The following is a 10,432-nucleotide window of genomic DNA, read 5'->3' on the forward strand; positions in this document are numbered from 1 at the left end:
GTAAAAATTATTTAGCTTCCTGCATTACATGAAAATTGGTTTATATAATTAATGTTTTCATTTATTTTGCCTATCAAAATATAAAATATTGGAAAAAAAGTTGCAAATTTTTTAAAAATAGTTTACTGTGTGTTGTTCTTATTGAATAAGCAAACAAAAGCACAATTCTTTCAACGAATTGTCTGGGTTTGATTCTAAACTTTGTGAAAGTTCAATTGATGTGGTGCTTGAAATTTGATTGATTTGAATTGACGCGCTAAACAATTAAACATATAATGCACATTGGGTGGAGAAGTTGGAAACAAAATTGTTGGGTCTTTGACCTTCAAATTTGTGATATGAAATTGTTGGAAATCAATGGATTATTGAAAATTATTTGGATTATTCCTTTTTAAGCTGAGATTCTCCTTGCTTAGTATGATTCAGCTGAATTCATTTTTAGGTTCTTTAAATTTGACAATAAGCTTGAAAAAAATAATTCAAAATTCTCCAGTTCTTCATCGTTGACACTTGACTCATCGGAATTTCAATTAATTGCTGAGATTTGTAAGTGTCGTGTGTGTTCAAATGTTGAGAATCATCAACTTAGATGAATATGACATTACTCCATTGTTGTATGTTGATATGAGAAGCCTTACTTGGGTTGGATTATGAGTTATTTTAGATGTTGTCTAGGACAAAAGATATGGTCCTTCAAGTTAATCACAATCCTTCACTTTTTTATTCTAAGATTGAGATTCAAAGTTTTAACGGATGAGGGGTATATTTGGCCCAAAGTATAACGGTAAGAGTATATTTGGCCCAAAAGTATAACGAATGGCATATTTAAACTATTTCGAATAGTACAAGGGTAAATATAATCCTTTTCCGCAATTAAAATGTGTCATTTTTACTTGTAACTAGTTTTGCATAAAATTTAAATTCAAGATAATAATATATTTTTTACACTTGTCTACAATTCTATGTATAAATCATAGGTGCTATAGTTGTTGTGCAATTCTATTATTTGGTCAATCCCAGAAAGCTTGTTAAATGGAACCTTTTTATCAATGTCTTCTCTCATCTATCTCATTAATACTAGTCACAAGAGTCTGTATTACTACGAGCTCAACATATGTTTATTTTTTGTTTTAATTTATGTGGCACAATTAGTTTTTAGAGAGTTAACCAATTTTTAATATTTCCTCCGTTTCACAAAGAGTGACCTCCTTTCTTTTTTAGTCAGTTTAAAAAAGAATGACCTCTTTCCTTTTTTGGTTACATTTTACTTTTTGCTTTCCACGTGACATGTTTAAGACCACAAGATTAAGGGCAATTTTGTACATTTGACATAACTTTAATTTAGGATCACAAGATCCAAAAGTCTTCTTTATTTACTTAAACTCCTCCGTGCCAAGTCAAACCAGGTCATTCTTTATGAAACGGAGAGAGTATGTTTTTTGTTTAGATATTTAAAGTTTTTCTAGGTCTTTCTTGGACAACTAAATGCCATTTTTATTTTATTGATTTTTTTTACAATTTGAGCAATTAGTTAATGTTAATATGCAATTGTGGGAATATAATAATAATAATATATCTAATATAATCTCATTAGAGGAGTTTGGAGAAGGTAAAAAATACGCACACATTATTTCTATTTTTTGTAAAACTGAAAAATTATTTTGATAGATCCTTAGCTTATAAAGGAATTCATTTAAAAAAATAATTGCAAGAAGAAGAAAAAATGACAACAAATATATATTTTAATGATAAATAAATTAAAACGGAGGGAGGTGTTAAATTTTTTTATATTGCACATAAAAACAAGAAACCATTGTCAATCATTAAGATTTTTAGAAAAGTGTAGAGAATTCCATCATATATTTTCAAAATAAAGATATGAAAATGGCGGGCTAAGCATATCGTCTCTCAGTGTTCAAATCTCAAAGAAAAGCAAGCAGAGAGCTTTTGAGATTGGGATGAAGATCAGCGTAGGGGAAATTACTAGGAACAAAATGGAGGAACTTAGATTGGTTTGTGACAGGGAGATTCCAATTCAACAGCAGAGAATCGATGCTGCCACTCGTTCCTTCAAAAAATCTCTCGATTCAACCAAGGCACAAGCACAAGAAACTCTTCAATTACAGTGTAAGTTTTTGTCCACAGGCTAAATTCTGAGGCTTTTGTACGATATTTACTCGAACTTCTAGTTTTCTAAAGTTAGGGTTTTCAGCTACGCATCATTCTCAAGAATCGTAGCTGGAAGATTATTTCTTTTTCTTCATTTGGGATCTTATTGATTGGATTATTTGATTTAATTGATTGGTTGCACCAGCAAAACTTGGCAAGTTAAAAGTTGAGCTGAGGGAGTTGGAAGACAAATTGGTGAAAGCACTTGCAGGTGTGTCACTCTTTTCCATTTTTTGGTATACTGGTCATTATGTATGCTGTTGTTCTTTGCTGACAGTCAAACCTCTGGATGGTTGGGGTGGATTAATGATTTAAACTTTGAGTTCAATATTTAAGTTCTTAGCAGTGAGCCCATTATATTTTTGAAATTATGGGTTCAGACCTACTATTTATTGCAATTTTAGTTGATTTTTACGTATACATTTATGTTCCGGATTAGAAGTACTGGGTTGAGATGGATTCGCAGACTGAACTCTACATTTGCCAGTGCTGGATGGTATTAGGTATGCATTCCATCAGGGTATAGCATGTCTTAGTTTGAGCCGTTATTGTTTATCTAGGTGCTACCATTTCTGATAAAGGATTCAGAGGGTGGTTCATTTTGCTGTTGCTTCATCATAATAGTTATCAATATTGAGAAAAGAGGATGGATGTAATGTTTGCTTGTGGATTTTCTAATGAAGCATAGTTATTGCCGAAAATGATTGTTATGTTCTACAGTATGTACAGTTGTACCAAAGAGAGGAAGATTTTAATGACATACAATTATGAAGAATTTATTTTCAGTTAGAACAAAATGTCATGGTCTATAAGATTGTTGATATGAAGGAAGTAAATATTTTTTATACAACAAACTTCTTGATCAAAATAGTATCATTCTGTTATTGGCAGTGGAACTTGCCCTCATATCACATTTATTGTGACTTTGAAGTTAGGTTGTTATTCTAATCTCATTGACGTGGTTGGTGAACTTCTCATTGCCTTTTTTCGAAAAGTGAACTTGCATATGTGATGATCTAAGTACTAAGTATGTGAATAAACTGTTCTTTAAACTCTGAAGGTCTTTATTGTAGCGACAATAAGAGTCAATAAACACTGACAGCCTGAAGTTCTGAGTAACAGTGCTTCCAAAGTTAAAAGGATTTATCGTAGCACGTTTTTGTTATTCGAGATATTGTTGTTTCTGGCTATCTTGTTTTATTGACTGAAAATGGGAAGTATTTGTAGAAGATTCACATCCAAAGTAGCTGCAGTATGGTACTCATCACACAATTCTGGAGGTTATTTACTTATTCTGCTGGTTCTCACCCACAGTATTTTCCAAAAATCTCTTCTTTTTACTCTCAAGTTCATTTGTTTTTCATATTTGAGACTTGAGAGGAATGATTTTCAGCCACTAATTACATATATCCAGCCTGAATATCCTGCAATTTCTGTATACTACTTATTTCCTTGGAATCCCGTCTGACGCTGCCTTTTGAGCTGAGGGTCTTTTGAAAATAGCCTTTCTACCTTACAACGGTAGGGGTAAGGTATGTGTACGTCCTACCCTCCCGAAGCCCTGCTTGTGGGATTACACTTGGTATGTTGTTGTTGTACACTTGTACTAGTTTCCTTGGGAAAAATTTGAATTACTCCTCCTTTATTTTTCTGTGTATTACTGATTTTGAATGATCATTTGCTCTCTATAAAAATTGGATTATTATTATTTTGTCTCTGCTATTAATTTATAACTCTAACATGTATGTCATCTTCAGCGAAGACCCGAAAAGAGGCAAAGCAGATAGCAGTAGCAGACTCAATATCTGCTACAAAAGATAAAGTAGAAGAACTTAGAGGGGTTGTGGAAAACCAAAGGGCCAGAAAAGATGAATATGCAGCCATAATATCTCAACAAGCTGATGGTAAAATCTATCCCTACAAAAGTCTGCCCACTTTTCATGCATTTGACAAAGTCGTACATGCTTCATGTAGAGTTTTTCTATGAGAGAAATAGCAAACAGTGATGTTTCAAGAATCATTTATGCTTAATTTCAATTTTTTAATATTCCATTTAGTTATAGCATGAGATGACTGCTGAAATTATTTATTTTTATATCCAACTGGTTTACGATCATGAATCCAATTGCAGTATTTATTGCTTCTGTGTGTTGTTAGTAAATAAATTTCAAGACAAAAGTTATCCTAAAAGTTAATTTCTACATCCTCAGTTTGGCAATGTTACCGTATGGTATGCAAAGCAATTCATTTGATATATTTTAGGGAAGGGAAGAGAAAAAAGTAGATTTATCAAGAAGTTCTATTTGACCTTAGGCTCTAGTCTTATCACTTGGCTTGGCCTTGTCTCAGATTAGAGGTGTTTGTCGACTTTCATCTTTCTTCTTTACACCCTCCAAAGCAATTAAAGTAACATGAGACCCAATTATATTTGAAATTCATCAGAAGTGTAGTTTATTTCTATATGTTGATTCACCTCCAGTTTAATGTAGCAGTAAAATAGAAATGCTAGTTTAAAACTTTAAATGATTGTGCCTGGTCAAATGAAGGCACCTAATTCTCGCTCGGCTTCGGCTTTGGAAAATGATCGAGAGATTATAGTCATCCAAAAGAAATGAAGACACCTAATTTGGTTGGAAGATGGCATTAAGGAATAGTGATTCTTTGTCTCTTCTTCCTTTGAAAACTACTGTTGGATGTTGCATGTGATAATGTTTAATTTTTATTTAATTTTTAATTTGTGCCCCCCTTTTCAAACTCTCCCCCGTACTTCATTGTGAAAGTTGTTATTTTTTGTGAATAATGTTGGTGCTTCTTTTATGTCGATAACTTTGTGACTGTTTCTTCTGTTTCTACCAAGAGACACCATATCCTGTTGGGTAATTGATCTGTGCATTTCTTCGTCTTCTTCTTTTGTTTGTTTGGGTAAAAGAACTCAAAGCATGTGAAGAAAAGCATAATCAGACTGCTGAACAGAGAGAGGAAATAGAAGAGGCTATTGCGTGGTACAATAAGGTGCTTGGATTACGTATTGAATGTGGCCATGGTATGCATATCCTTCAACTTCTGTACGCATTTAAGATTCTAGAGAAGCAGACTCCACTTTCTGAACAATATAACCCTGCCACAGGCTCTAATTATTAATAATGGATTTTTTCCAGTAAAAGAAATACAACTTTCTTCTATTGTTAGATTTGTCCACTGAGCATTCATTTCCTTTGTCTTCCACAGGAGTGAAATTCATATTTACCAATATTGATGCCAATAATCAGGATAAGGAGTACTTTTTTACCGTACGTCATGAGAATGATGTGTATACTTGTAAGTGTGGAACATTTATCAACTATACATCAGTGAAAATGGTTCTGTACTTTAATTCTTGTTTGGCTTGGATTTTTAGTGATTGAATGTGATCCACAACTAAATGATGCAAAAGAGCTGCTCAGAGAGTTAAATACAAGCAATGGACTGTTCAAGTTTGTCAGGACTATGAGAGAAAAGTTTCAAGCAGCCGTAATACATGGTATGCCCTGTATTTCATTTCTATGTTATGTTATCCTCTGAGCCTTATTTAGTTACACCAGACCCATATACAGCTAATTGTGCAGGAAATCATAGAACATTGGCTGCTAGCAATCCCCTTGAGTACTGCATCTTCTTGCAAGGAATTTCCACAACAAATGCAAATCCCTCTGATAACATTTCAGAATACAAACTCTTGTTGCACCCCAAAAATGGATTTTTGTTCGAATCATTAGTAGAAATTAGAAAATGATTTTGTTAATGCATTCAAGTAATTAAACGTTTCACAATTTGGAAGCTAAATTTATTGTTATAACCTGGATTTTCCTACAAGATCGACCTATTTATATTTAAACCGTGATCATGAACAAGTGCATAAATATACTCTTGAAAGATAAGTTGATTAATAAATATATAGGGGATGTCATCAATTGCTGTATGATGGTTCCGAATATGTTTATGTTTCTTATCCATCCAGGAACATTTCCTGACATAGCATCTCGTGATCAAGACACTTTCATGATCTCTGTGTCTGCCCCAGTTTCTTCCATGTCAACTGATAGTAGAAGTGAGTTTTTATCCCAGCAACAGGAGCATCAATCTGATGAACATAACAGAAATTCCAAGAAACTTGACCGTGCCAAAGGGAGTAGGGCAGCACTCCTATCTCCTGGATCTGCGTCATCCCTCCGGCGTTCTCCTCGTTTTAAGGTAGGATTTATTAATTTTGAGAACTTGTACAAGGACAACAAGCTCTAACTGATTTCTGTGTTTCTTTCTTTTTTCTTTATACATACATTATATTTTCTTAGAAATGTTTGCGTTGATGCCAGGAATGGTTTCCCCCGAGTGTTCTCTCTAATATTCTTAATATCTTTGAGACTTGCTGCGGATAGAAATTTTGCTTGATTAATTTAACTCAAAATTATATGGAACTTGTTACCAGGAGAGGAATGAGAAAAAGGGAATGGAAGACAGAAAAGAAACACTCAAATTGAATGGTCACACCCTCTTAGACACTTGAGCAACATCATTTTCCACTTTGCTGTCATCCAGCAAGGTTCAGTCCAGTTTCAAAATTTACCTATGCTTGAAGTCGTCTGTGATTCATCCCCCTCTGCAATCCTGACTTCCCAGTACTCCGATCGGAGATGAAATTTCTGCTTTAGTTCCTATTCTTTTGCTATAGGGGTGAAAAAAAATTAATGCACATGTGCTGGAAGGAAGCCAGTTAGCATATATGATCAATTAGGGGTGTCAAATGGAGGAGGAAATGTTTGGTCAAGTTCTGATGGGTTACAATGTGTTGAATCAAAGAAAATGTGATTGACCCAACCAGTCGCAAATACTCTTGGGTCAAGATAGGTGGATCAATGGGTCATAGGCCAACCTACTCAACTCAAAACCTCTTCTCTGTTTGTTTTTGTTTTCTTCTAATCTGTTGCTATCCAATTGAGTTCATAACAAAAGAATTATTGTACAAGAAAGTGATATTGCCCTACGGTAAAGACTAGTTTTCTGCTTTTTTTCTCTCGTTTTATGTGCAACAAATTTCTCTTACAGGTTAATTTGGGTAAAATTTGCTAGTAATGTTATGCAAGTCGATCCAATCTCTTGGATGGGTTGATTGGAGCTATACCAATTGAACTCGTAAATACTACTCATCCAAACTATTGACGTTTGGGTGGGACATTGTTACCATTTTTATGAGTCAAAGTTAATACTCCTGATGAAATTGACGTTTGGGTGGGACATTGCATAAATAAAAGTTGGAATAGGAACTTTATCATTAACTGTCAGAGGAGGGGACCTATAGAAAATTTGATAAGCAATTCTAGGGGAATGTCATTGCCTTCACATTTCAGGCTCAAGCATATTGTCAGATGCATTCTTTCCTTAATTCCTATGTTACTGTGTAGAAATGTTTAATCCCTCATTGACATGCTAAGTGTTGTTTGATGATACCAAGCCAAACAAGAAAAAATCACGGTTAACATGAACAAATAATTGAGACTGATTATATCCTGTTGGTCTATGTACTGGGCTGTTTAAAAGGTTCACAAGCATTTGTACTTGATAACCTTTTCTCACTGTCGTGTCTGGATAGACACATCTATAGACCAACATACATGCATATGCCTGAGATGATATCAGTGTGCCCCTCAGAAGGGACCTAACATCACTGACAGAGGGCATTTATATGGAAAGATTCTCTAATTTACAACTTTGGATGACTGAATTTTCTGAACAGGACTGTTCATGAACAATTCCATCATTATACTTTCATGTGAATGTGTTCTTTTGGCAGGAAATACCTGGTGTGCAATATCTTCGTTTCAACAATCATTGCATAAATTGAATTAGGATTAATTTTGAGCAAGCACCTCAAACTGCATGGGTTTCTAATGTGCAAAATTTACTTTTTGGCAGGTCAAAAGATGATAATGGTTGCGCAGTTTCGTTTGAAGTTGCTTCGCCATCAAGTTCTCAAGTCGTGATAAGCAAAAACCTGATTTGCTTCTACGTGAAGGTTAGGATCAGTAACCGGTCAAGTCAAATGGCTACCTGATCAAATGTTCAAAGCCTTGCTGTCTTTGCAAAACGGTTCTGGTGGTTGACTTCATTTCTTATGTCCAAACTCTGTTGACTTTTCTCTATGATCCATCTTATAACTTTCGAGTTAGTCATTTTTTTATCGTTGTAGCTATATATGTTTCCACTTATTTTTTTCTCCACAAAGACAGATCCTTTTTCTTTTTGTACATTGTAATGTATCATCAAATGTTTGTAATGTAGAATAGAGATTGCTTAGATTCTGCATTCTTTTTGCACGTTTCCTTTGATCTCTTATTTCACCAGGCTTGTTTTGGTGCGGCTTTGGAATATGATATACTCGATTCATCTGAGCTTCTGCTCTGTGGAACAGTTTTTACAGGTGTTCTGCCAACACTTTTATTCTGGTTTTTGCTTTTTGGTGGGATGTGTATATTATCTTTTTAGTATCAATTTGGGACTACTGTATATTGCAATGTTGATGACAAGGCAATCTCTGATGAATTTTTGGTATACATATGTGAGGAAGCGAAATGTGAAGGCAGGTCTGAAATTAATCTTCCTCGTGGTTTATAGGTTATATATGTCCGACTTGTTTCAGACCATATGCTTCAAGAATTCTTGTCTTTAAACTCTCTATCCAATTAAATACAGATGGTCTAATTGCACATGTGAAAGAAAGTGATGAATTTGATCCCTTTTAAGGTAAGTTGTGTAAGTTGTCGTTTGGTTCACGGACTAAATTATTACATAATTGTAGCTGTGAGGTTATAATCTTTGGGCTAATTTATTTAAGGTTCGTTTGGTAGTGTGTATAAAAAAAAACTCAATAGAGTATATTAGTATTGCTTGTATTAGTTATGCATTGTTTGGTTTAGTGCATTAAAAATGGTAGGTATTGTATAACAATGTGTACTTACAAAAGTATTCTTCACAATTATGAGTGGAAAAGATGTAAACGTGTTTTTGAGGGGTAATTGGGTCTTTAACCATGCTAACGCATGGATTAGATCCATTTGCATTACTAATACCTAGAAATCATGATATTAGTAATACACTTCTCAATACACAATAGAGTGTACATAGTATGAAAAAGTGTACCACAGAAGGGACTACTAATACACAAAGGTAATGCATGCATTAATTTTATTAATACACTCTACCAAATGATCCCTGAATGAGATAAGATGAGATAACGAACACATGATAAATTTGTACCATCCAAATTTAATCTTGAAATATCCAAACGATTTTTGTTAAGGGGGAGATTTGATTTGTGGTACAGTATGTTGGATATTATGCGAAAAGTGCCAACTAAAAAAAGGCAAAAGCGTGTCGTAACCCATACTGAGCAATATATAATGGACCACTAAAAAGAAGATTCTTCATTATTTCCACTAATAACATTTGTACTCCATCAGTTAGCTAACAATTGGACAGACTACTATACTTGTATCATATTATTTTCATCTATCATCATATATTATATGGATATACAACAAAGTATATCTATTTATTAACATGTACAAAAACTAATCTTTTTTTTTTTTTTGATCAATTTACATGTGGAAGAAATCTTCTATAGATAAGAACACGAGTACCCTTCCAAAGTTTATGAGCTTCAATTTCATCATTTGCTAAAACTGAAGAGTGACTTTCATTACAGTCTGCAAAGTATTTCCCACTCATCCCTTCTGTTTGTGGGCTCAATGCTACATAACATGTGCTTGCTGCACCCTGCCATACCCAAAAATAAAACAAAAATTGACCTCATTATTGTTTTTTTACTAAAAAAATATTATTATTTTTGATTTTTTTTTTTTTTCGTTGGTACCTATGGAAGGTAGTAGGATGATTTATCTTCTCATTTTTTTTGGAAATAATGGGGAATGTAATGGTAAAGGATATATTCAATGGAGTAAAAAAGAGACAAGTATATATGGACAAACCTGTGATGTTGACTTTAGAAGCTTTGATGCCATAAAATAGAGAGAATCTGTTTATGTTTTGTAAAATGGAAGTCAGTAAATATAGCTATCAGTGTTTGGTATGAATGAAAAATATTTCTACTAAATTTTCTGATGTTCGATAAGTAAAGAATTTCTTAACGTGACAAGTTAACAAACTTTTGGCGAGTGGGGTGTGTGGAGCTGGGGGGGGGGGAGGGGGGGGGAAAAACCGTTAGGATTTT

The 10,432-nt window shown here is 33.9% G+C and overlaps 2 protein-coding genes across 3 annotated transcripts in view; one reads left to right on the plus strand and one right to left on the minus strand.

Moving 5' to 3' along the window:
* Positions 1 to 1,813: 1,813 nt before the first annotated feature.
* On the plus strand, positions 1,814 to 8,594 carry LOC102601692 (probable kinetochore protein SPC25). 2 transcript variants are annotated; one of them, XM_015307386.1, is made up of 8 exons: positions 1,814 to 2,127; positions 2,315 to 2,380; positions 3,927 to 4,073; positions 5,099 to 5,212; positions 5,398 to 5,487; positions 5,567 to 5,689; positions 6,167 to 6,399; positions 6,635 to 7,198. In XM_015307386.1, the coding sequence occupies exons 1-8, from the start codon at positions 1,959 to 1,961 to the stop codon at positions 6,710 to 6,712; spliced, it is 1,020 nt and encodes a 339-aa protein (XP_015162872.1). In that variant the 5' UTR covers positions 1,814 to 1,958; the 3' UTR covers positions 6,713 to 7,198. The 2 variants fall into 2 exon arrangements, with proteins under 2 accessions (XP_015162872.1, XP_006344443.1); XM_006344381.2 differs by lacking the exon at positions 6,635 to 7,198 and adding an exon at positions 8,119 to 8,594 and having other exon boundaries at positions 1,815 to 2,127.
* Positions 8,595 to 9,611: 1,017 nt separating this feature from the next.
* The window catches only part of LOC102599784 (short-chain dehydrogenase TIC 32, chloroplastic-like), a 4,910-nt gene continuing 4,089 nt past the window's right edge, over positions 9,612 to 10,432 (minus strand). The window contains exons 7-8 of the mRNA XM_006344452.2: positions 10,191 to 10,237; positions 9,612 to 9,978 (exon numbers count right to left, since the gene is read on the minus strand). Coding sequence (XP_006344514.1) covers positions 9,796 to 9,978; positions 10,191 to 10,237 — 230 coding nt within the window. The 3' untranslated portion in view covers positions 9,612 to 9,795. The remainder of the gene's footprint in view (positions 9,979 to 10,190; positions 10,238 to 10,432) is intronic.

This window comes from Solanum tuberosum, unplaced genomic scaffold (genome assembly GCF_000226075.1).
Source record: "Solanum tuberosum cultivar DM 1-3 516 R44 unplaced genomic scaffold, SolTub_3.0 scf00055, whole genome shotgun sequence".
NCBI classification, from domain to species: Eukaryota; Viridiplantae; Streptophyta; class Magnoliopsida; order Solanales; family Solanaceae; genus Solanum; species Solanum tuberosum.